General features: G+C 39.9%; 1 protein-coding gene across 2 annotated transcripts in view; it reads left to right on the top strand.

Moving 5' to 3' along the window:
* kcnd2 (potassium voltage-gated channel, Shal-related subfamily, member 2) overlaps nt 1–27,885 on the top strand; it is a 395,726-nt gene that overhangs the window by 364,902 nt on the left and 2,939 nt on the right. Inside the window, exons 4-7 of one of the 2 annotated variants that reach the window (XM_063057822.1) lie at nt 14,408–14,506; nt 18,912–19,007; nt 24,313–24,372; nt 25,685–25,929. In XM_063057822.1, the coding sequence (XP_062913892.1) occupies nt 14,408–14,506; nt 18,912–19,007; nt 24,313–24,372; nt 25,685–25,929 (500 nt within the window). The remainder of the gene's footprint in view (nt 1–14,407; nt 14,507–18,911; nt 19,008–24,312; nt 24,373–25,684; nt 25,930–27,885) is intronic. The other variant, XM_063057823.1, reaches the window with a different exon arrangement.

Genomic DNA, 27,885 nt, shown 5'->3' with positions numbered 1-27,885 from the left:
GTCTCAGTATCTAAAGATGACGTGCAGGCTGCCTTCAAGAGAGTGAATCAAAGGCAAGCATCCGATCCGGACGGAGTACCTGGTTGAGTACAGAAGACCTGTGCTGACCAACTGGCTGGTATATTCACGAATATCTTCAACCTCTCGCTCCGACAGAGTGTGGTACCCACCTGCTTCGAGCAGGCTGCAATCATACCAGTGCCCAAGAAGAGCGTGGTAACCTCCCTCAATAATTATTGCCCAGTAGCAGTTACATTCACAGTGATGAAGTGTTTTGAGAGGCTGGGTGTTGAAGCGTATTGGAGTTACAACTTGGATCCGCTCCAATTTGCCTACCAAAGCAACAGGTCCACAGCGGATGCCATGTCATTGGCTCTTCACACAACCCTGGAACATTTGGACAGCAAATATGCATACATCAGTATGCTCTTTATTGGTTACAGCTTAGTATTTAATACCATTATCCCCTCAAAACTAATCAGTAAACTCCAAGACGTGGGCCTCAATACCCCCTTGTGCAATTGGATCCTGGATTCCTTCTCTTGCAGACCCCAGTCAGTTTGGATTGGCAAAAACATCTCCTCCACAATCTCCATCAGCATAGTTGTACCACAAGGATGTGTGCTTAGCCCCCTGCTCTACTCACTTTACATCTATGTCCGTGTGGCTAAGTACAGCTCTAACACCATATACAGGTTTGCTGATGACACCACTGTTGCAGGCCATATCAAAGGTAGTGATGAATCAGCATACAGGAGGAAGATTGAAAACTTGGCTGAGTGATGAAATAACAACAACCGCTCACTCAGTGTCAACAAGACCAAGGAATTGATTGTAGACTTCAGGGGAGGGGAACCAGAGGTCCATGAGCCAGTACTCATTGCAGGATCAGTAACTTTGAATTCCTGAGTGGGACTATCTCAGAGGACCCATCATGCAAGTGTAATTGCAAAGAAAGCAGGACAGTGCCTCCACTTCCTCAGGAATCTGCAGAGATTTGGCATGTTATCAAAAACCTTGGCAACTATAGATGTGTGGTGGGAAGACAGCTGACTGGCTGCAGGTTGCATTATAACCTGGTTTGTGAACACTGATTACTTTGAGCAGAAAATCCTACAAAAGGTAGTGAATTAGAAAAACCAGCATTTGTCATTGAAAATCCTCATCACCAAGCCATGCTCTTTTCTCACTGATGCCATCTGGTAGAAGGTACAAGTGCCTCAGGGCAGGTACCACTAGTTTGAAGAACAGTTACTACCCCTCAACCATCAGGCTCTTGAACAAAAGGTGATAACTACACTTATTCTATTTCTGGTGTTCCCACAACTGATGGTCTCTCTTTATCTTGTTATTTCACACTGTCATTATTTATTGCTATTTATTTATATTTGCATTGGCATGGTTTTTTTTTACTGATCCTGTTTACAGTTAATTTTCTATAGATTTGCTAAGTATGACCACAGGATAACGAATCTCAGGGTTGTATATGGTGACATGTATGTACTTTGATAATAAATTTTACTTTGAACTTTCATATTTCACCTTTCACCCTTTACCCATGACCCCAAGTTCTAATCTCACCCAACCTCAGTGGAAAAAGCCTGCATATATTTACACTATCTATACACTTCATAATTTTTTCTATCAAAACTCCCCTCATTCTTCTACGGTCTACATATTCAACCTTTTTCTATAAGTCAGGTCCTCAAGCCTTGGCAACCTTCTTGTAAATTTTCTCCGCACTCTTTCAATCTTATTGACATCTTTGCTGTAGTAGGCGAGCAGAACTGCAAATCAGGCCTCAGCAATATCTTATTCAACTTAAACGTAACATCCCAACTTCTGTGCTTGGTACTTTGACCTTATGAAGGCCAATGTGCCAAAAGCCCTCTTTATCACCTTATCTGCATGTTTTGCCTCTTTCAAGGAATTATGAATCTATATGTGAGGTGGTCCTGAAAGGTGAGTTTAGGGAGTTAGGCGCCAAGTTAAAAGACAGGACCTCCAGGATAGCAATCTCAGGATTGCTACCAGTGCCACGTGCAGACGGGTTTAGAAATAGTAAGGCAGCGCAGATCAACACGTGGCTGAAGACATGGTGCAGGAGGGAGAGCTTCAGATTTATAGGTAATTGGGCAGTTTTCCAGGGAAGGTGGGACCTGTTCCGGCGGGACGGTCTACATCTGAACTTCGCAGGGGGGGAACAAATATTCTTGCAGGTAGCTTTGCTAGAGAGGTTCCAGTGGATTTAAACTAGATACGAGGGGGGAGGGAAACCAGAATGTAGGAACAGATGTGGGGAAGAAGGAAGAAAAAGATAATAGTAAAGTTGTTTGCACTCTGTGATAAACAGAGAGTAAGAGGTGGAAAATTTCTTAAATGCATTTATTCTAATGCTAGGAGCATTATAAAAAAGGTGGATGAGCTTAAAGCATGGATTGATACCTGGAAGTATGATGTGGTAGCTATTAGTGAAACATGGTTACAGGAGGGGTGTGATTGGCAACTAAATATTCCTGGATTTAATTGCTTCAGGTGTGACAGAATCGGAGGGACAAGAGGGGGAGGTGTTGCATTGCTTGTCAGAGAAAATATTACAGTGGTGCTCTGGCAGGATAGATTAGAGGGCTCGTCTAGGGAAGCTATCTGGGTGGAATTGAGGAATGGGAAAGGTGTAGTATCTCTTATGGGGGTGTATTATAGACCACCAAATGGGGAGCGAGAATTGGAGGATCAAATTTGTAAGGAGATAGCAGATATTTGTAGTAAGCACAAGGTTGTGATTGTGGGAGATTTTAATTTTCCACACATAGACTGGGAAGCCCATACTGTAAAAGGGCTGGATGGTTTGAAGTTTGTAAAATATGTGCAGGATAGTTTTTTGCAGCAGTACATAGAGGTACCAACTAGAGAAGGGACAGCGTTGGATCTCCTGTTAGGGAATGAGATAGGTCAGGTGATGGAGGTTTGTGTTGGGGAACACTTTGGTCCAGTGATTACAATATTATTAGTTTCAATATAATTATAGAGAAGGATAGGTCTGAACCCAGGGTTGAGATTTTTGATTGGAGAAAGGCTAACTTTGAGGAGATGTGAAAGGATTTAGAAGGAGTGGATTGGGACAATTTGTTTTATGGGAAGAATGTAATAGAGAAATGGAGGTCATTTAAAGGTGAAATTTTGAGAGTACGGAATCTTTATGTTCCTGTTAGGTTGAAAGGAAAGGCTAAAAGTTTGAGAGAGCCATGGTTTTCAGGGGATATTGGAAACTTGGTTCGGAAAAAGAGAGATATCTACAATAGATATAGGCAGCATGGAGAATATGAGGTACTCGAGGAATATAAAGAATGTAAAAAGAATCTTAAGAAAGAAATTAGAAAAGCTAAAAGAAGATATGAGGTTGCTATGGCAAGTAAGGTGAAAATAAATCCTAAGGGTTTCTACCGTTATATTAATAGTAAAAGGATAGTGAGGGATAAAATTGGTCCCTTAGAGAATCAGAGTGGACAGCTATGTGTGGAGCCAAAAGAGATGGGGGAGGTTCTGAATAATTTCTTTTCTTCGGTATTCACTAAGGAGAAGGATATTGAATTGGGTAAGATAAGGGAAATAGGTAGGGAAGTTATAGAAGCTATGATGATTAAAGAAGAGGAAGTAATGGAGCGTTTAAGGAATATAAAAGTGGATAAGTCTCCGGGTCCTGACAGGATATTCCCTAGGACCTTGAGGGAAGTTAGTGTGGAAATAGCAGGGGCTCTGACAGAAATACTTCAAATGTCATTAGAAACGGGGATGGTGCCAGAGGATTAGCGTATTGCTCATGTTGTTCCATTGTTTAAAAAGGGTTCTAAGAGTAAACCTAGCAATTATCGGCCTGTGAGTTTGACGTCAGTGGTGGTAAATTGATGGAAAGTATTCTTAGAGATGGTATATATAATAATCTGGATAGACAGGGTCTGATTAGGAACAGTCAACATGGATTTGTGCGTGGAAGGTCATATTTGACGAATCTTATTGAATTTTTTGATGAAGTTACTAGGAAAGTTGAAGGGGGTAAAGTGGTGGATGTTGTCTATATGGACTTCAGTAAGGCCTTTGACAAGGCTCCACACGGAAGGTTAGTTAGGAAGGTTTAATCATTAGGCATTAATATTGAAGTAGTAAAATGGATTCAGCAGTGGCTGGATGGGAGATGTCAGAGAGTGGTTGTGGATACCTGTTTGTCAGATTGGAGGCTGGTGACTAGTGGTGTGCCTCAGGGATCTGTACTGGGTCCAATATTATTTGTCATGTACATTAATGATCTGGATGATGGGGTATTAAATTGGATGAGTAAATATGCAGATGATATTAAGATAGGTGGAGTTGTGGATAATGAAGTAGGTTTTCAAAGCTTGCAGAGAGATTTAGGCTGGTTGGAAGAGTGGGCTGAAAGATGGCAGATGGAGTTTAATGCTGATAAATGTGAGGTGTCACATTTTGGTAGGACTAATCAAAATAGGACATACATGGTAAATGGTAGAGCATTGAAGAATGCAGTAGAACAGAGGGATCTAGGAATAATTGTGCATAGTTCCCTGAAGGTGGAATCTCATGTGGATAGGGTGGTGAAGAAAGCTTTTGGTATGCTGGCCTTTATAAATCAGAGCATTGAATATAGGAGTTGGGATGTAATGTTGAAATTGCACAAGGCATTGGTGAGGCCAAATTTGGAGTATTGTGTACAGTTTTGGTCACCGAATTATAGGAAAGATGTCAACAAAATAGAGAGAGTACAGAGAAGATTTACTAGAATGTTACCTGGGTTTCATCACCTAAGTTACAGAGAAAGGTTGAACAAGTTGGGTCTTTATTTTTTCGAACGTAGAAGGTTGAGGGGGGACTTGATAAAGGTATTTAAGATTATGAGGGGGATAGATAGAGTTGACGTGGATAGGCTTTTTCCATTGAGAGTGGGGGAGACTCAGACAAGAGGACATGAGTTGAGAGTTAAAGGGCAAAAGTTTAGGGGTAACATGAGGGAAAACTTCTTTACTCAGAGAGTGGTAGCTGTGTGGAACAAGCTTCCAGTAGAAGTGGTTGGGGCAGGTTTGATGTTGTCATTTAAAGTTAAATTGGACAGCCAAATGGACAGGAAAGGAATGGAGGGTTATGGGCTGAGTGCAGGTCGGTGGGACTAGGTGAGAGTAAGAGTTCGGCATGGACTAGAAGGGCCGAGATGGCCTGTTTCTGTGCTGTAATTGTTATATGGTTATATTCCCAGATCCCTCTGTTCTACTACATTCCACGGTGCCCTAACACTTACCAGGTAACACCTACCCTGGTTGGTCTTCCCAAAGTGCAACACCTCACACTTGTCTGCATTAAATTCCATCTCCAATTTTTCAGCCCATTTTTCCTGCTGGTGCAGATCCCACTGCAAGCTTTGATAGACTTCCTCGCTGTCAACTACACCCCCAATCTTGGTGCCATCCACAAATTTGCTGATCCAGTTAACCACATTATCATCCAGATTATTGATATTGATGATAAACAACAGACCCAGCGCCAATCCCTGTGGCACACCACTAGTAATAGGCCTCCAGTCAGAGGCAACCATCTACTAGCACTCTCTAGTTTCTCCTGCTGCAAAGCCAACGTCTAATCTAATTTACTACCTACAATGTAGTAGTATGTGTCAAGAAGACATCACAGGGTTCCAGTACAATTCAGATGTACTGCACTATGAGTGACCTGTTTTGTTAATGACGCTCATAAGCACACATCCATTCTGCACAAGTTGTATCTAAATGTATGTTACCTACTGCTTAGTATCGCTGCACCTCATGGTAATGATGATGACGACATCCATCTGTCTCGAAGAATAATGGATAGCAACACTGGAGCAATCTCTCCAGAGTACAAGTCTGGGCAGAAGGTATGGAGATCCTGGGATGCCCAGTCGTCAAGATTTCCCTCTTGGTCTTACCGGCGTAGTCTAAAGGAAAGCGAAGCAATACTTTTGGCAACATACATCAAAGTTGCTGGTGAACGCAGCAGGCCAAGCAGCATCTATAGGAAGAGGCGCAGTCAACGTTTCAGGCCGAGACCCTTCGTCAGGACTGACGAAGGGTCTCGGCCTGAAACGTCGACTGCGCCTCTTCCTATAGATGCTGCTTGGCCTGCTGCGTTCACCAGCAACTTTGATGTATGTTGCTTGAATTTCCAGCATCTGCAGAATTCCTGTTGTTTGCAATACATTTGGCACCAGCTTGGCTGCAGGAGCTGCCGGAACAGTGTTCAGTGACATCCAGCCGCCTCAGGGGCTCCACTCCAGATTACCTGCCTGGGTATACTCCCATAGCCTTCATCTCGCCCAAGGCTGCCCACAAGGCAGTGATCACTGCACATGCCCGGTGGTCAAGACCCAAATCAAATTTGCCAATTTTTCAATTGTTTTGTTATTGTAACTCAGATAGAACAAAGCCTAAAAGGGGTTTTTTGAGTTTTTAATTTGAGTGTGTAGTTAAAAGACTTTATTACTTTATGAACTTCTGACTTACTATATATGATGGACAAATTTCTACAGAAGGTGGCTTTGATTGCCTTCATATCAAAATGGATCCTTTGATATTATTGATATTATTCAACCGATTAACCTTGTTTCCTTTAGTTCTAAGAATGCCTAATATCTGTTGTACTGATTTTCAATTACACAAGGGAACAAGATGAATGAAAACCATCTGTCAGAATTCTTTTGTCAAAATGTTTGATCTTGTCTGGCCTCAAAGTAAAATTGTGGGTGTTGTCTGTATACACAAGTGATTACATTCCTTATACACAGACCTATTGTAATTTTACACATAATAAAGCTTTCTTTCCTTAAAATCATTCACAAAACAAATGGAATCCAAATTTAAAATATGCATAGAGTTTTTCTCTCACTTTTGTCATAAGTAACCTTGACTAAATAAAGCTACTTCTAAATCTGATGTTCCTATTTAATATTTGCATTGCCTATGCAAATACAGCTTCAGGTTTTTGTTCAGCAAAGGTTGGTATGAGGGAAAAAGTGGAGCTGCATTACTGTTCAAATGTAGGAGTCTTCACCACAAGGTGTCCGTTAATAATTCCAGTGAGGACTACCATACTCAGAGATCAGTAAAACATCGCTATTACGTGGAATGGTTAAGATGATCAATATTGATGCATCTAAGAGAAAACCAGTCAAGTACATGGGGAAGAAAGGAACACAGTGACATGTTGACAGGACTGGAAAGGAAAACTGGGAGGAAGCAGCCACAGTATTGACCTCTTGTGGCTGCCTGTTTTTAAATTAGTGAAAGAAACCACTATTTAAAAAAAAATCAGCTTTTAATCGTTCCGTGGGTGTTTTCTTGGTTTGCTTTTAGTTGATTATTTGTAAAATATAAATAAATGATATAACGATGGGATTGAAATTGAATAGTGGTGATTGCAAAATGCATTTAACCCCCACGTGTTGTTGGAACATGCAGGCAACATGCCAATTTCCTTGCTCTTTTTGATCCTTGCACACCACTCCATTCATTGTCTGGGCATATTAATGACTAGCTGGTTACAGCTGAAGCTGTACCCCACTAAAGCGTTGCCTTAAAGAGGAAGAGCACTGTAGCTGGAGCAAGTGCTGCCAATTCTTCTATGTTAGAACATAGACCAGTACAGCACAGGAACAGGCCCTTCAGCCACAATGTTGTCCCAGACCAATTAAATTAGTAATCAAATGGCTAACTAAACTAATCCCTTCTGCCTACATAATGTGCATATTCTTCAATTTCACTCACATTCATGTGCCAAGCTAAACATCTCTTACAAGTCCCTAACCTACTTGCCTCTTCCACCAGCCCAGGCACCCACCCTCTCTGCATAAAGAAACTTGCCCTTCACAACTCCTTTGCACTTACCCCGTCTCACCTTAATGCATGCTCTCAGGTATGAGACATCTCAAACCTGGGAAAAAAAGATAATGTATTTCTACACTCTGCCTTTCATAATCTTACAAACTCTGTCAGAACTTCCCTCAGCCTTTGCCGCTCCAGGGAAACAACCCAAGCTTGTCCAAGCTCTCGTTATAGCACTTGCCTTCTAATCCAGGGAGCATCCTAGGAAACTGTCCTGCACCCTCTCTAAAGCCTTGACATCCTCCCCATAATGGGGTGACCAGAGCTGTGTGAAATACTCCAGATGCAGCCTGGTAGTTATATAAAGCTGCAATGTAACTTGAGCTCAGTGCCTCGACTTATAGAGGCAGGCACACCATATCCGTTCTTAATTATCCTATCAAACTGTGTCGCCATTTTCAGGAAGCTATGAACTTAGACTCTAAGAATCCTCTGCTCATCAACATTGTTACGGGTCTTGCCCTAAGCAGTGTACTATCTCTTTACATTTGACCTTCCAAGGTGTAACATTTCACATTTGCCTGTGTTAAGCTCCATCTGCCATTTCTCTGCCCATATCTGCAACTACTTTACATTCCTCTCTATTATTTTCAAGTCTTCTGTGCAATCCACAACACCACCAAACTTACTAACCCACCCATCTACATTTTCATCCAGGTCATTTATATACATCACAAATAGTAGAGGTCCCTGCAGAACACCACTAATCACAGACCTCCAGCTAGAATAAGTCTCTGTCTTCTGTGGGCAAGCCAATTCTGAATCTAAACAGCCAACTCACCATGAATCCCATGCATCTTAATCTTCTGGATTCATTGCACAACCTGAACTGCACATATATCTGGCTATGTTTTCAAATTCTTGACAGAGAAGTGGAAAGGGCCAGCTAGTTCGGTCAGTACAGCATAGGACTCAATCCCACAGTTGAGGATTCAAGCCCTGTGTTGGTGCTGACATTTTCGGGCAGCACAGTATCATAACGGTTAGCATAATGCTATTACAGCACCAGCAGCCCAGGTTCAATTCCACCATTATCTGTAAGGTGACCGGGTGACTTGTGACTCTCCCCTACATTCCAAAGACATATCCATTAATAGACTAATTTGACAGGGATGTGCGCTTATGGCCCAAGTGCCCAGAGAGGGTCAATGATACAGATCAACAGTTCACTGACTTTTAATAGGAACTGTGCAGAAAAAAAGGAAAAACAATAAACACTAGACTAACAGAGCCATTAACTAGTACTATCAAAATAAAGCTAACACGAATACAGCAGCTCAGCAATAGTAGCTTAATACTAAATAAATACTGCTCCTTCGCAACGTCAGTCTAACCGGTGGTCTTCTTTCTCAGAACCAGGACATGGTAAGCAGGGAGTGTTGACATTGCTGTCAAGTCTCAACAAAACTGAAATGAGAGGAAGGGAGTTAAACACCACCACAATGAAACACTAATTAGCTGAAACATGGATAGTCACAAGCGTTATTGGGGATCGTGTTCCGCACCCTCCTACAAGGGTGTGTAAAACCCGTAGCAGAGTCTGTGGCTGTGACATAATTGGCCACATGAGCATAATTGGGTGGCATGGGCTTGTTGGACTGTAAAGACCTGTTACCAGACTATAAATTTAGAAATAGAGAGATACTATATCTACAACAAGTCAGGAGATAAGCTCAGAAGGTTTTGGGTGTAATAGCCTTATGTGTACTTACTTGGATGACACTCCATAGAAGTATCAGGGCTAGACCAAAAGGGATGTACAAGGATAATTAACTAATCTTTGTATGCACAGTAGCATAAAATAATTTACAAATTTAAGTTTTAATTTAATAGTGGTTCCCTTTCATATACACTAAAGCCAAGCAGATACTGTGTGGTCAGTGAGAGAGGAAAGGTTAAGAGCTTGAATTATTTGGTGAATGCGGTAATTGAATTTCAATTACTGCCCATGTAAAATGGTATCTTTCCTCTCTCCTCTTCCACGTGTTTCTGCTTCTCAGCTACTTGCCATGTGGTTGGCAGCAAACTTTGCGTCCTAATGATTGTGAGGTTATGCAGCATGCAGCAAGCCGTTACAGATGGCTCTGAGCTCACCAGGCAATGTTATTTCAACATGCCACTGGTGTGCTGTATTACATGGCTTTTACTGATGTCTACATGAATGGGTTTTGCACTAAAATCTTCAACAACATCAGAGCTTCAGTCCCCACTTGGTCTGCTTACGGCTCAAAGGCAGATAGCACAATTGAATTCCCATAGCATGAAGATATCTTAAATACTGCTGGAATGCCAGGCATTGATCTTCATAATTTGCCGGCTGTGGTCACATACAAGATGGACACTGAGCAAGTAGAGTTGCTTTTGTTTCCCGTATGGCATAATTAATATGTATATGTAATTAATGATTCCCTGCATCTCAAAGATAAGAGATATACTAGCATGTGATTTCTCACCATTTATATCTGTTACCAAAGGACAGAATGTAGTTTCTTGCATCGAAAGATGCAGTTTATCAACAATGACTGGCTGTTACTAGGATGGATATTGTGTGAGGTGAGGACCACAATACAACTGCAATCACTGAAGAGGCAGTGCTGAGCAAACTAATGGGCCTAAAGGTAGACAAGTCCCAGCTGGAATGGCAGAAGTTATGGTGGAGTCGTTTGTGATAATGTACTTAATTTCTCTGGGCTCTGGGAGGGTCCCAGTGAATTAGAAGACTGTAAATTTCATGCTACTGTAAAGACATCATTAAAGAAGAAACACTGAAACAACTGGATAGAAGTAGTTCCATTTGGCAGTTACAGCATTTATTTAAAAGGGCAGGTCCTGCTTGACAAACTTACTGGAGTTCTGTGAGGATATAACAAGTGCAGTGGATAGAGAGCAATAGGTGGATAGTGTATACTTGGAATTCCAGAAGGGATTCACTAAGATGCCACATAAAGATATCCATAACATGAGGATGCATGGAATTGGAGGTAATGTATTAGCATGGATAAAGGATTGATTAACCAATAAAAGACAGAGTTGGGATAAATGTTTCTGTAGTCAGCAATTAACAGTGAGCTGAGTGCCACAGAGGTCAGCGTTGGGCCCACAACTGTTCACAATATACAAAAACATTTTGGAAGAGGTGACAACTAAGTTTGCTGATGACACTAAATTGAGTGGAAGAGCAAATTTTGCAGAGGATGTGGAGAGTCTGTGGAGAAATATAGATAGCTTAATTGAATGAGCAAGAGTCTGGCAGATGGAGTACAATGTTCATACATGTTAGACTAACCACTTTGGAAGGTAAAATGGATGATCAGATTTTATTTAAATGGTGAAAGATTGCAGCTAACTTGTGCAGAAGGAATTAGAACTTATTTTGCATGAATCTTAAAAGATTAAGGTGCAACATGTTATCAAGAAAGCAAATGGAATGTTGGCCTTTATTGCTAGAGGTACTGTACATAGATTGATTGTGTGTACATAAAGTGACGCTAGGCAGAGGTATGTCTGTACATAAGGTGACTCTAACAGGATATGATAAAACAGTGGTGGAGGTGGGTGTGGAGGACTGGGTTAGTGGGTGGAGGTGTAGATCAGGCTTACTGCTTGGGGAAAATAACTGTTTTTGAGTCTGGTGGCCCTGGCACGGATGCCACATAACCTCCTCCCTGATGCGAGTGAGACAAACAGTCCGTGATAAGGGTGAGTGGGACCCTGCATGATATTGCTGGCCTTTTTCCAACACCTTTCTATGTATATGTCCTTGATGGTGGGTAAGCTGGTGCTGGTGATGCGTTGGGCAATTTTGACTACCCATTCTAAAGCCTGCCTGTCTGCCACAGTGCAGTTTCTGTACCATGCAGTGAAGCAGCATGTTAGGATGCTTTCTACTGGATATCTGTAGAACGTGCTTAGAATAGCTGTACTCAGTCTAGCTGTCCTTAGAAAGCAGGGGCATTGGTGAGCTTTCTTGATTGTGTAGGATTTGTTCTGGGACCATGAGAGGTTGTGCAAGATGTGCACTCCCAGAAGACTGAACCGTGTGCCACCCGTGAAAAGGGGGATGTGAGTGGTGCGAGTTCTCCTGAAATCGATAACTATTTCCTTTGTCTTGTTTACACTGACGAAGAGGTTATTTGTCTGGCACCAGACCTTGAACTCTTCCTCCTCCTTTCTGAAGGCCATCTCATCGTTGTTGGTGATGAGCCCCACCATTGCCATGTCATCAGTGAACTTGACAATGTGATTACTCGTGTGTATGGCCATGCAGTCACGTGCAAGCAAAGGAAATGCCTGCCACTACACTCATGTGCAGGAGAAACTGATTTGTACAGATGCCTTGAAATCCTTAACAAAAATCCTTTATCCCCTATACCTTGATTTGGGTTCAGTGATCAAGTCAAGTCATGTCACTTTTATTGTCATTTCAACCATAACTGCTGGTACAGAACATAGTGAAAATGAGACAACGTTTTCCAGGACCATGGTGCTACATGAAACAATACAAAAACTACACTGAACTACGTAAGAAAACACACAGAAACTACACTAGATTACAGACCTATCCAGGACTGCATAAAGTGCACAAAACAGTGCAGGCATTACAATAAATAATAATAAATAATAAACAAGACAGTAGGCACAGTAGAGGGCAGTAGGTTGGTGTCAGTCCAGGCTCTAGATATTGAGGAGTCTGATGGCTTGGGGGGAAAAAAACTGTTACATAGTCTAGTCGTGAGAGCCGGAATGCTTCGGTGCCTTTTTCCAGATGGCAGGAGGGAGAAGAGTTTATATGAGGGGTGCGTGGGGTCCTACATAATGCTGTTTGCTTTGCGGATGCAGTGTGTGGTGTAAATGTCTGTGATAGCGGGAAGAGAGACCCTGATGATCTTCTCAGCTGACCTCACTATCTGCTGCAGGGTCTTGCAATCCAAGGTGGTGCAATTTCCGAACCAGGCCGTGATGCAGCTGCTTAGGATGCTCTCAATACAACCTCTGTAGAATGTGGTGAGGTTGGGGGGTGGGAGATGGACTTTTCTCAGCCTTCGCAGAAAGTAGAGACGCTGCTGGGCTCTCTTTGCTATGGAGCTGGTGTTGAGGGATCAGGTGAGATTCTCCACCAGGTGAACACCAAGAAATTTGGTGCTCTTAACAATCTCTACGGAGGAGTTGTCGATGCTCAGCGGAAGGTGGTCGCTCCGTGTCCTCCTGAAGTCAACAACCATCTCTTTTGTTTTGTTCACATTCAGAGACAGGTTGTTGGCTCTGCACCAGTCCGTTAGCCGCTGCACCTCCTCTCTGTATGCTGACTCATCATTCTTGCTGATGAGACCCACCACGGTCGTCTTCACAATCTCCTTACCTGCAAAGTTCCTAGGGATATTCCTTACACACTTACCAATATGGAATCTAATGCAATTAGTTCCACATATACACACATTCAGGACATTCCAAGTAGTATAAACAGCTGGAGACCAATCAGCCCTTGTACCTGCTCAACCATTCAGTAAGGCTCTGGCCAACTTTTTATCTCAGCAGCATTTTCTTGCACAAAGCACTTATTCCTTGATTCCTTTAAAACCAATATTAGATAATTTTTTCCTGCTTATATACTTAGTTATGGAGCCTCTGGAACCCTCTTCAGTAGAGAATTCCAAGGAGCGAATGAATGTTACTTCTCATCTTGTCCTGAATGTCCAATGCCTTACCTTGAAACTATGACTGCTAGTTCTAGAGACCCCAACCATGAGAGGTAATGTCCCTGCATGTACTCTGTCAATCCCCTTATATCATTTGGTAAAAACAAGTGAAGAATGCAAGTAGTGGATATCACAGATTTTTCCTTATCAAGGACTCCAGTTTACATATTAAAAGAGTCCACTGCCTGAAACATAGATACACATTTGAAGATGGTGCTAACCATTTAGGAATGCAAATCTCACAGGAAATGTCTGCCCTCTATCTTTGGCATGTTTCCATTTTATTTTCAGTACCCTTAATGTTAAACAGTCTGTCTGTAAAGAGTAATGGCATTGCACATGACAAAACTGAATAGTATTTGTGAACAGTGAGGTCTAGTTGCTGTATTTTTATTTTTTATTTCCCACCTGGTAGTTCAGTGAATATTTGAGGGATAAGTTGAAATTTGAATGTGTATGCATTTATTAACAGATTAGTTTGAGGGCTGGGGGTTCATTGTTATCAACATTGTGCATGTAGGAGTGGATTTTTCAAATGTCAATGTTCCATAATTAAAACTTAGACAAAAGGAATGCATTAGTTGCCTGCTCTGTAAACAGTATCTTATACAATGATGCAGCATAGTGTACTAGAATTCCCACAGGTATATTAAGATAAGGAATTATAAATAAATTCTCTTGCAAAATTCATTGATTGTTAAGATTTTTAATGCATTCTGATGTCACTGCTAAATATAATAAGAAGATAGAAGGATACATTATTGATTTGCTTGTATGCTCTTGTTTGTACAGAAAGCCAGACTTGCAAGAATCCGTGCAGCTAAGAGTGGGAGCGCAAATGCTTATATGCAGAGCAAGCACAATGGCTTACTAAGTGAATCACTGGAGCAGGTAATAGTCTGCTGAAAGCTCAGTGTTGATTTTTTTGTCCCTTTTCAGCAAGCAGGGGAGTAGAGCCAAAAAACAAAACAAATGAGTTGCTACCAGCAACCTTGCATTTGTTTTTTTATATTTTGATATATGTCAGTTAAATATTCCTTGAGAGATGCCTTAAATGAAATTGAAATCCGGGCCATGAATCTGCTGCTTGTGTACATTTTCTTTCACATGGAAAGATTAAGCAGTTCCTCGTTTTGAATTCTTGTCTCCTTTACTTCATGGGACATTTGAGCTGACAATATGTAATGATATATGGAACCAACTAGAGGGATTATGAAGGAGGAAGAAATTGAGCAATATGAAGACATACAGATTAAGCACACAGCAAGGTCTAATAGCAACAATTCCAGCTGTGAGATATACTATCATAGTCCACATATTTAAAATCCCCAACAGGTTTTATTATTTTTTGTGTGTAAAATGGAAAAGACCAATGATTCTACAAACATAGTCGTAGAGTCAAATAGGTATATAGTCATCCAGTCTGCGCCAACTTCCAACCACCCATTTATATTAACCTATATTTACTCACACTAATTATATCACACTTCTACACACCAGGGGCAAGTTTCAGTGGCCAAATAACCAACCAATCTGCATGTCTTTGGAATGTAGGATGAAACCGGAGCACCCAAAGGAAGACCCACATGGTCACACAAAAACATGCAAACTCCACCCAGTCAGCACCCGAGGTCAGTTTTGAACCCAGGTCTCGGGTTCTATGAGGCAACAGCTGTACTAACTGTACCGCTGTGCTGCCTACCCATATTGTCCCAGAAGATCTGTCGGAAAATTGCACGTTGAAGCAATGATCTATTTAACAACAAAATCAGCAAACTATATATATATGTAGTACTAAAACAGACCACGTTCATGAAAGAAAGCAAGCAGGGCGTTTGAAACAGTAATAATATTTTCCTTCAATTTGTGTCTCTTTGTCCACTTCATTGCTTAGGTAGGAATGTTTAAAGCCCAGCCAGATAGGCGGTTTACACCCAGCACCTTTACCTGAGACTACATGTGAGTAATCCAGGAGATTAGTTAGTGATTATGGAGCTGTGCCCTCTCCAACTCCATAACACCAAGACAAGGAATTCACAGTGAGAACACGTCTTCCACTGATCCGCTGCTGAAGTTAAAGGAGGAGAATATACATGGATTTTTGTTTGTGAAATAAAACAACATGGTATAGAAATTTTTACAGTGGATCCAATTCTCATCCCTTTAATATTTTTACAAACTCAATGTGGCCAATGAGGGATCTTTGCTAAAACACAGCCAGATCATAGCCACTCTCCAGTCACCACAATCTGTCATTACCAATGACAAAGTGATTGTGGATACAGATGGGTCCTGTACACTTAGTAGCTGGGTACCTGATTCAAGCAAAGCACTGCAAATGCCTGGAGTCCCTCTGAGGATAGTGCAATTTTTATCTGAAAAGTAAAAGTATTAATATTAGCTATTTTCCTCTCCACACCTGTAGCAAGCCTAAAATCTCCCTTCTCCAAATATGAGTTGCCCCTCTGCCCCTTTGAGCCAGCAATGCAGCAACCTCTCTCTTTGTATTATTAATTCATTGTCAAACAATTGTCCAGGTTGCAAATCTGTCAGGAGACATTCTCTCCTCCCTGAGTCTCCCAAATGTGCTGGAGGCCACAACCCCACTACCCATCAACACTGCCCTACCATCATCCAGGTGCAGCATAATACAGAACCACTACTCCAAGTATGTAAAGAGTAGGTGCTGCCTACAACAGAAAAAAATAAAGTTAACTAAGTAAAAATGGAATAATATTGTAGCGATTAAGAATATTATGCTTAGTGGAGTAGAAATGATTAATGCAGAGGAGAAAAAAGCAGCAGCAAAAACTATCTGACATAGGAAACAAATTACAAAAAGGATGGTGGTTGTCTGTCATATCCAATGATGAGAGGAAACCTGTCAGGAGGGTTTTTAAAGTGGAAAAGCTGTTGCACTGAGGTAATTTCCATTCTCAACCCCAGAGGTTTGCGTCCAGTGGTATGAGTAGTCATCAAAATGGGGTCCTCCTTGATTGCAGTAGACGCCAGTTCCGTCTTCTTTGCCTCGTCATGCCCTCCGCTCTCCACAGAGCTTTGCAGAGCAGCCTTCCTGCTGTTGGGATTCACTGTAGATCTCATCCACCCAGCCCACTGGAGCTGATTTTGCATGCTAGGGCAGGCATGTCCCTATTCACCAGGGGTATGAGGCCCACCTGCTGCCTTCACCTTGTTGAAGTAGTGTACCAGGTGTGGCCGTTGCTGCACACAGAGGTGATACTCTTCCCTAACATCCCATACACACAGAAAGGATAAGAACAGTTAAATTGCAGAGAGAATAATGGATTCATGTTTAACATTTAATTCACCAGTTAAATTTATTTGAAAGAATCAAAACCATTTTGAATGTACTGACTATTGTGTCCAGAAGCTCAGTATTTGAATCTATAAGTCAATAGAACAATCTCTTCCATTGAAATATTTATGACTTTTCAAGCTTTTTCCATTGTCAAGCTATACCTCTGGTATACAACCAGCAATAGACCTCATCTGTTATTGTTGCAGTGATCTTGTTTCCTTCAATTATTTTATATATTATGATATACTGTACTTTCATTCAGTTGTGTCCTATTCTATTCTGCAATGTAGCTTTGGGCCTTTACCGGATCATCCCATTCACTTTGTCTTTGTCCTCCCTGGCTCACTCTGTTTCTTTCTTTATGGTCTACACTTTCTTAAACCTCTCCCTCCCAAGCCTCAACTGTGTTCCAAGATATGATCTCTCTCTGTACAGCTACAGAAAGGACATTCAATCCTGACCCCAGACCCTGTCTGTATAGAGTTTGCACATTCTCCCTTTGACTTCATGCATTTCCCTGGGTGTTCTGTTTTCCTCCCACATCACACAAAAAAAAACATGCTTTTGGGGTAACACACAAAATGCTGGAGGAACTCAGCAGGTCAGGCAGCAGCCCCAAAATGGCGACGGTTTATTTCCCACCATAGGTGTTGCCTGACCTGCTGAGTTCCTCCAGCATTTAGTGTGTTGCCCTGGATTTCCAACGTCTGAAGAATCCCTTGAGTTTACGCTAGTGGGGTAATGGGTTGCTACAAATAGGCACTTGGGTAGACAGATGGCAGGGGAATCCAGGGGAATTGGTGTGTATAGATTGCACGGAAACAAATGGGTGACTAGGACTGATGGTGAGGCAGCAAGGATAGTCCACTTCTGTCTTGTAAGAAAGTGCAAGTCAAGATATGAGACTTCCCTGTGCAACCTCTTGGCATTCTGCCCTTTTTCTTGACTTATGGCCTTTCTTAAGATTTCTGCAAATCACCTTCCCATTTGCCTAAAACTAATTGTAGCTTGATGGAAAGATTTTCTGGCACTATGGATTCAATAATGTTTACCTTCCTTTAAAATATTCTAACAAAATTCAATGGATTAAAATTGTTTTGCATCAGAAGCAAATGCTCAGCCGTGGAGACATTTTTGGGAGAATCTAGCTAATCGTGGTTAATTTTTAAATATTTGGAATATTGGCCTGAGGCAAAACCCCACTTTCAATGTCCTGTCATAGAAAAAGAATGTTGTTTCACATTGCACATTCAAGCCTTCTCACACTACACACACCAAGCTGTTTGATATTGGCACCCTTCTTTATATCCTTTCTGACTACACCTTCATCACTTATGAGGTCTTGAGGTTCTACCACCCTGTTGTTCCCAATTATAGCAGCCATCTTCATAGCTATTTCTACAAACTCAGATTTTCACTGCTGAAAATGCCTGTATATCTCAACAGTTACCTTGATTCTTTTCCTCAGATCAACCCAGAAGGTACTATGGCTAATAACGGTTGTAATAAGAAGTCCCTTCTTATATATGCAAAAATACATCTTGTGTATATAGCCCGGATGCCTCTGGAGGGACTTTTTTCGATATACCAGCCAACCTTATTTTAGTTGCCTTTCTAAAAGATAAGTTACCCTTTCCAGGATTGAGGTTCGGGGGATTTGCACAGCTCTTGCTGAAATCTTCCAAAAGCATAAACAGCAAGGTCCTCTGGATATGATTTATTAACATTGGAGGAGCAAGCAGTAGAATCACCCATGTCTCATTACCTCGTGGATTCTAAAGGTTAGGCTGGACAAGTCATAATCCTTGCTGAATAAGGTTCTAACCTAAATACATGCTCACTTCTAGATGAAATTAATCATTCTACTCCTCCAACCACAGTAATTTTGGTTCTCAGATATTTTTACAGATTCTAGGTAAACTAATGCAATGTGGAGTGTGGAATCTTTAACTTATTGGTACCTGTTTTTCCACCCAGTTATCTAATGATGAAGAACAAGCTCTAGTTAGCAAGTCAGTATCTTCATTTCAGAGGCAACATCATCACCTTTTACACTGTCTGGAGAAAACTACGGTAAGGAATGAATGCCTTCACCAGAAATTTGGAATAAAATGCCTTAGTCCTTTTAAATTAGCTTTTGTGCTTGTAGCATTTCTGTTTGAAAAGTAATTGTTATAAAGATCTACAAAAATCATGTTGTCTATTCACTGAAAATAGATCTGACCATAACACTCCATTTCACAGCACCATATCATTCTTGCTTCAGTTGTACCTTGTCCCTCTTTCACCTCCAGTGGGAATAAGAAAAACACAAAGATGAAAATGTAATAGGGTTTAGCTATATCTAAAATAATTTTTTAAAATACTAAATATTGTTCCAATATAAATCAAAAAGTTAATAGAATTTAATTATGGTGATATTTCAAATATAACTGATTTGATTTTACAGGTATTTAATAATTTATTTAAAAAGATGTTTTTACATAAAAATAACTTAAATTTGACAGAAAATCTTTGTGAACCTTGGATTCAATAATTTTGCTTTTGCCTTAAAAGTACATATAATTTATGGGATTTTTTTAAACCAGGAATATAATACATAAATAATGAAATCCATAATATGCCCAGGGATCTGGAGAAATTTTAGGGTAGGAAGTTTATTAAACATTATACATTGTATGATATTTCAAATTATTTTACAGTTTTGGTCAGGGATCAGAAAGGCCACCATGCAGGGATTAAGTAATTCAGCGCTAAGACAGAACAGAATGATAGAAGAATAAGTTCTTCCTCTCCATGGCTGTGTGGTGTGGATAGATTCTGGAAACTCATATTACCACAGTACTATAAAGGGACTCAAAGCAAGTCATATACACTTTAGTTAATTCTGTACAAAATACAGAATTTTTAAGAATGTTTAAAAGTAAAGATAATTTTTGAAAAAGTAAATTAAAACCTGCAGTGTTATTTGGTTCTTAAAGATTTTTGGGTCGTAAACCAGTCCAGGCATATAGCTAAAAATTAAATAACAAACTATAAATTTTATTAATGACAACTCTGTTTTATCCCTTAGAAAGAATATCAATTTCAGGTTCATGGGATTTGCTCACAGATTTTGACTGTACGGTGCACATTACAGACATTTTATCAGTTTGTTAGAATGGAAGGTGGATCAAGGTAGAAGCTTAGTTGCATAATCACTGCTGTCGAACACTGAAAACACAAGTTCACACCCATTATAATACTACTTCGTAAAATTTTGTTAAATGGGCTGTAAAAGTAACATTAAGCTCCATAGGATAAGTACATAATTATATCATGTTTGGCGTTTAAAGTAGTAGTTTATTCTCCTTTGAGCTGCTCCATCAGAACTTTATGTCACAGCTTTAATGGTGGCATATTTGAGTTATAGTCCATTATTTTAGATGATGTTGGCAATTGGAATTAGCTTACATGCAAATGCAAACATCTTGCACTTGTACAGCAACTACCACATCAAAAGTATAATATATAGCACTTTTCACAAATTTTGTACTTCCCTAAGTTTTTAACATCCAATGATTTTATTTTTAATGGTGTTCCCTTTCTCCAATTTCACTGGAAGGACAAACTAACCAATACCAGCGTCCTCTACCCAGCCAACATCCCTAGTTACAGACAGTTTGCTGTCTTGGGCAGGCCAAATGGTTTGCATGCTCCAGACTCTTAACATCGGCAATCTGCCGTAGGAATATGAAGGAAACGGAACAGAGAGAGAAAAAGATCAAGGATGTGCTCCAAACCTCTGATGAAATGCAACATCCCTCTGATTCACTGAAATCTCTGATCCACAACAACTTAAATGGAAAAGAAGCATTCGGATGATGTTGAGAACCTCAAAGTCATGATCAAGAACATACAGAGGTCCTCCGTAAGTAGCAGTAAGCTCAAACCTCCTTGCAAACTGCCCACCCACCCCATCAGCCATCACTAGCCCTCGGTTTCATTAACATTTCATAAACAGAAGCACATTATCTTCAATCATAAGGGCTTGCTTAAGAAATCTCTCTTTAATTTAATATGAACATAAATTATTGGTTTGTGTACATGACTCAAGATGATCAGTGGTTGTTGTGTGAACATCTGCTAATGCACTGTAACAGCTCCTCAGAAACTGCCTTTCATCCTCAACCTGCATGACTGGAATCAGTGAGGACCAGTGTGGATTGGTAATAACATCTCCTCCCTGACAATCAACACAGGCATACCTAAGGAATGCATGCTTAGCATATTGCTCTACTCTCTCTACGCTCTTGACTGTATGGTTAAGCAACACAAATGCCATTTATAGTCTGCTGATAACACTACTGTTGTTGGTAGAATCTCAAATGGAGATCAGGAGGCATACAGGAGTGAGATCATCTGGTTGAATGGTTTTACACTCAGTGTCAGCAGGACTAAAGAGTCGTTTGAGGACTTCAGGAAGGAAAAGTCTGAAGAACACACACCAGTTCTCAACGAGTCGGTGGTGGAGAGAGTGAACTGCTTCAAGTTCCTGGACATCAACATCTCAGTGGATATATCCTGTGCCCAACACATTGATGTAAACCCAAAGAAGGCATGCCAGCAGCTCTACTTTGTTAAGGGTTTGAGGAGACTTGGCATGCAAATTTCTATAGATTTGTGGTGGAGAGCATTCTGAATAGTTGCATCATAGCTTGGTATGGAGGCTCTAATATATAGGATTAGAAGAGACCGCCAGGTAAACTCAGCCAGGTCCATCACAGGCACAATCCTCCTACCATCGAGGACATCTTTAAGAGACTGTGTCTCAGAAAAGTGGTTTCCATTACTAAGTATCTTCACCATCTGGGACATGGCCTATTCTCATTAGTATCATTGGAGGGAAGGTACAGGAGCACAGAGACTCATACTCAGCTTCTTCCCCTCCACCATCAGATTTCTGGTTGGTCTGTGAATCTATCAACACTACCTCATTACTCCTTTATTTTTGCACTATCTATTTATGTTCACGATAATAATTTTCATAACTTTGCACTATACTGCTGCCGAAAACAATAAATTTCATTCCATATACGTCAGTGATAATAAATCCAATTCTGACAACCAACTAACAAAAGGATTGGGAAAAGCCAGTTAGCAAACCAATTGATCACAGTCGGAAATGAATTACCTCCTGAGGGAATTTAACTTCTGGCTCAAGGTACAAATGGCAAGCATGGCGGAGCCAACAGATTGGAAGTAAGATTCAATAGGTGTAGCTTTCAGATGAAATCATGCAAGTTCTGTGCAACAGCAGCCTTGTATATAACAGGAAAAGCAAACAATGAAACGTCACCAGAAACACCCTTCGACAGCGCAATGCATTGAACAGCTACAATACCTGAAAGAGTAACCTGTGCAAAACGCTAGGAGCAGACCATGTGGAGAGGTTGGACTGAACACACATGAAGAGGAAAAATTAGCAACAAGATTTACCTCTTTTAGCTTTCTAATTCATTGCTGAATTTAGGGACACAAGAACAGCTGTGATGGATGGTGTTCTAGGAATTTATTCCAGCTGGTGAAACAATTAGCTCTTAGTGATACATCATCCTAATCATCTTGCAAGACTTCAAATTGTGGGTTCATTTCAACCTGGCAATTGTTTTGAATGTTTACTGAAGGACACTCTTTCCAAAGTAACATACTATGTAAACATGCAGAAAATAAGCAGTTAATGAAAAATAAACCACAGATTAATGACTGGATTAAAGTAGCATATTCAAGGAATTATCTCAAGCCACTGGCAACCAGTGTTAGAAAAAAAAATTGAAGATTCAATCTACTGTTGAGAAATACACTCAGAATCGTTCATTTATAGTTTTCATAGAATTGTGTTGTATTTGTAGATAAATATTGGGCCAATATATGTCTGAAAATGCAAGCAAATTTGCAGGGTTTAGAATTACTGTGAAATGCAGGCACGTCATTTGCAATAGTATGCCTATAGTTTTCTCTTGCCAACATCATTTCTCACAAAGTGGTAATATTCTTTTTGATATATAACTGCCCATTAAGGATTCACATCTTGCTGAGAAATGAATGAACAGGATGAAATTTCCCATTTTAGCTACCTATTTTCATTACAAGTTACCTTCAGATCAGATCTGAGAACAAGTTTGAAGATCTTCTATTCTGCTTCATTAGAGTCCCTATTAACCTGCTGCATTACAGGAACTTTTATCTTTTATTTTCAACCTTAATCATCTTCATGACATCTTTGAAAAGAATTGTAAAGAACTGTCCTCACAATACCCCAGCTCACTTTACATCAGGGTCATGCAGTTAGATGCAGAACCCAGAACTGAAAGATTACTCTGCCAGTCTACCCAGTATAGAGTCACATTCAAATTATAAAGCAAGGATGGCGAACCTATGGCACATATGTCCACAATGACAGAATCAAGTAATTTGTTGACATACGGGGTGCAGTGCTGCCCCTCGATTCTTTAAACCCCACCCATAACAAAAAACATAATGATTATCTTTACTGCCAAATGAGGTAGCGAATGATTCATTGATGGGGAATGTAAGACCATAATATGTTAAAGAGGCATGGCTAGAGTGGGCACCTTTACTACGACATGCGAAAGAACTTTACAGAAAATTATCGCCAATTTGGGCACATGCTTTCAAAAAGGTTCACCACCCCTGCAATAAAGCATACTTATTCCTTATTGTTTATTCCTATTACATTACTGAATACTCATTCGAAGACAATGTCATGTTATGAAATCTGAAGAAAATGTATTTTGATCTTCTTGTAAATTATCAAAAGATAACCTTTATTTCCCTCATTGGGATCCTGTTACCACAAATTCCTAAAAGCCTTCTAAGATCAGGCCATTGTTTTCCAGTGCTGTTTACCTGCATTTCAAACTCTATTGTCAACTCACTGTTAATAAATCACTTCTAAACTTCAAGAGGATAGCTATTGAAAACAGATGAAAATTCACTTCTGAACACTAAATATAATTGGATTAAAGCATACTGCATTCAGTATATTGTAATTATTTTTCAATTCAAGAATGAAACAGGAGACTTTAGAACAATATTTAAAATGTACTTAAATTTCCCCTTTAACTGTTTGTTAATATTTTATTGATATATTTATTTTAATTAGAATTTGCCCAAAGCAACAATTTTAAACTACTATTAAGTATCTTCAACATAAAGTGACTGCAGATATTACAATATAATTCACAGTGCTGTACTCCCAGGTAATAAAGATGCCAGAGGTAATGCTTCTGTTTTGTTCAGATATTTGAATACTCATTTTAAGCTTTTCAGATGCATTAGTCATTTTTTTCTTTTCTGTTGGCATGTTACCATATAGGGATTGTCCTATCTTGAGGATGATCCCCTCTTATCAATTCGGTCTTCAGCATCCATTAAGGTACCAGTCTGATTGTTCATGTCAGAGTTATTTGAATTTTAAGTGTTTAACTTCATTTTATGTGCAGCTGCTAATGCATTGACAATCTATAGATGTTTGTGTCGTGCCCTGGTATTCTGTCATTGTGCCAAAGCTTCTCTGCTGATTACTCATTTGGTTATTTATTGAGATGAACTGAATTCTAGATTTGTTGAGATGTACACTTTCCAAGGGTTAATATATGCTGATTTTATGCACAGTGAATCAATTAAGTTACTGATCCATAAAATTTTACAAAATATTCAATGAAAAATACGGTAGAACATAGCATTTAATACAACTGCTAAATTGTAAAATACAAAATTTGTAATGACTCCCTAACCGAAAACTAAGGATGTCTTTGGGATCTGTGTGTTCTTAGCGCAGAATTTGTTATTATTATAAGTTTGATTGCAGTTCAAATCTTTAATATTTCTGCAACCACAGATATTTAACTGCTTCAGAAAGCTTATTGTCTTTCTAAAAGAAGATCATTTTCTCATTATGATGGCTCAGATGGATTGCAGGATTTCAAAACAGAATGTTTCTATGTGCTCCAAGCAATGACACTGCTTCACTGGACTAACCAGTTTAATTTCACTGATGCACTATTGACATATAAATATGATATGAAAATTGTCTATCAGCTATTACAAATTTTACTACAAGCTCAATTATTTTTGAACAGGTTAAACAAGAGAATGGGAATTTCAGATAATCATCACTGCTTAATTGCACCCAACTATCTCTTAAATGTCTTCTTGATTTTCAGATTTTACAGATTACTCCCTGTATTAACTTACCACACTCTATCCCATGCCTCAGTTCCAGACAGAGCACAGCTCAGTAATTGAGGATAATAGCCAGCACACACAACATGACTTTACATCTTTATTACTCTGTCAGTGATCTGGACTTTCATGGGTACAATGCCATTTCACAAGAAGTGTTTAAAATTTGTATTTGTACTCTTGTACAATCCTTCCATGTAATTTGTCTGATTGGTAACAAAGCACTATTTCTCATTTGTGGTGTTAAAATCTTTATCATCTCTGCTAAAAGAAAGAAAAATAGAAATGCAGGAAAATCAATTTCTCTGCAGCTCCTGAAATGTGGGAGTTCTATAGTTGGAACTCAACAGATTGTTAAACAGCCATTATTTGTAACTTGCATTGAGACCAGTCAGCCAAACCTTGATGCTTCCAATGTAACCTTCTTCTAAGAAATGAACCACCAAAGTTTCTTTTAAACTGACCTGTAAAATATTTTCCTTTTCTTTTCCTCTTTCAATCAGAATCATGATTTTGTGGATGAACAAACGTATGAAGAGAACTGTCTAGAAGAATCCACAAGAAATCGATCAAATTCGCACAGTTCTTTCTCCTCTCAACATGGTTTAACTGGAACATGTTGTTCCAGGCGAAGCAAAAAGCCTTTCCGCCTCCCAAATTCAAATACTTCTAGCAGTCACCCAGGAAATGTACAGGAACTCAGTACTATTCAGATTCGATGTTTGCAGGAGAGTGGGCTCTCCAACAGGTAACTGCTAAGTACTTCTATATTTTAAAAATGACCTTAGTGAACCAATCCTTTTAGCATAATAAAAATTGTAGAAACCAATAGCAAATTAAAAGAAAATAATCAATAAGTTGTACAACCAACTTCCTTTTGTGCAAAAAATCTAGTCTTAGAGCATTCACATTGCGATAACTAATGATAAACAATAGGTTAAAAATTGCGTTAGTCCTATGACTCACAGCCCTGGAATTATATTTCAAATAAATTATATTGCCAGAGAGTTCAAAACACATAAGGTCATGTTAGTTCAGATGACTTGGGTGGGGCCCTGTGCAGAAAGTCCTGTCATTTATCAGAGAGAAACAAACGTTACACTTGTAGGAATGAAACTGAACACCAGCTGTTTGCCATTTCATTTGCTGCATGAAGATCTGTGGTAAATGCAAAAGGTGTGAACCTGTCTCTTGGCTAGGCACCACATGACTTGGACCCATAAACCTAGCCTCCATCATGCTCTCCTTTAGAGATGCATTTCACTTTTGCTGCATCTTAGACCTTAAGACAATAAGATATAAGAGCAGAATTAAGCCATTCAGCCCATTAAATCTGCTCTGCCATTCCACCATGGCTGATTTATCCCTCTCGAACCCATTCTCCTGTCTTCTCCCCATAACCTTTAAAACCATTACTAATCAAGAACCTATCAACCTCCGCTTTAAGTATACTCAATGACTTGGCCTCCACAGCGATCCGTGGCAATCAATTCACCAGATTCACCACCTTCTATCTAAAGAAATTCCTTATTTCTGTTCTAAATTATAATCATTCTATTCAAAGGCTGTGCCCTCAGGTCCTAAACTCCCCTCTATCAGAAACATCTCTCCACGTCAATTCTATCTAGGCCTTTAAATATTTGATAGGTTTCAATGAAATTTCTCCCTCATTCTTCCAAACTCCAATGAGTACAGGCCCAGAGCTATCAAACATTAACCCTTTCATTCTTGGGATCATTCTTGTGAACCTTCTCTGGACCCTCTCCAATGCCAGCACATCCTTTCTTAGATAAAGGGCCCAAAACTGCTCACAATAATTCAAGTGTGGTCTGACCAATACTTTATAAAGCCTCACCATTACATCCTTGCTTTCATATTCTAGTCCTCTTGAAATAATTGCTAACATTGCATTTACCTTACCACTAATCTGACCTGCAAGTTAAACTTTAGGGTGTCCTTGTGCACAAGGACTCCCAAGACCCTTTGCACCTCTGATTTCTGAGCTTGCTCCCCATTTAGAAAGGAGTCTTCATCTTTATTCCTTCTACAAAAGTGCATGACCCTAAACTGTATTGCATCTTACTCTCCATTATGCTGTTGCACCCTTGAAAATGGAGCCACTGTTGTAGTAGGGACAAGTCCACATTTCAGTATCCTGTCGTGTTCTCCAACCATTTCTTTACTGCTAAAGTACTAACACCAGGAAGCTGAGCGTTAAACTTTATGTTCAAAAATGCGTATGACGCTTCCTGGCATAAATTTCAGACTGAGGCTTTGAAAGGTAAAATGCACGGAGCAGGCATTACAGCCTTCTCAAGGAGGCTTCTTCAGCAAACCTGCAGCCATGGAAAAGGAACTTTAAATTTTCACAAGGCCAGGGGGAGCTTAGATGGTCCCCATTCCACATTCTTGGTGATTAAGCCCAAACACCTCTCGCTTGTGCCCTTTATTATATCCCCCTCCCAAAGCTGATCTGGATATACAGATGAGCCAAATGGACCAATTCTGGTTCTCATGCACTGCATCCAGAAATAAATTTTAACCGGATGCATAGAGATGCAATGCAGCGGCCAGTGCTGCCACTCACACCTGGACATTGTAGAACTAGTTCCAGGGCAGTGCTCATATGTGCCAAATTGAATGTCACGTGCACAGTGTTTTACTTAGAAATTAAGAACATTAAGATCATCAGTTAGTTGTATTT

Source organism: Mobula hypostoma, chromosome 9 (genome assembly GCF_963921235.1).
Source record: "Mobula hypostoma chromosome 9, sMobHyp1.1, whole genome shotgun sequence".
NCBI classification, from domain to species: domain Eukaryota; kingdom Metazoa; phylum Chordata; class Chondrichthyes; order Myliobatiformes; family Myliobatidae; genus Mobula; species Mobula hypostoma.
This window is presented reverse-complemented; position numbering and strand designations above follow the sequence as displayed.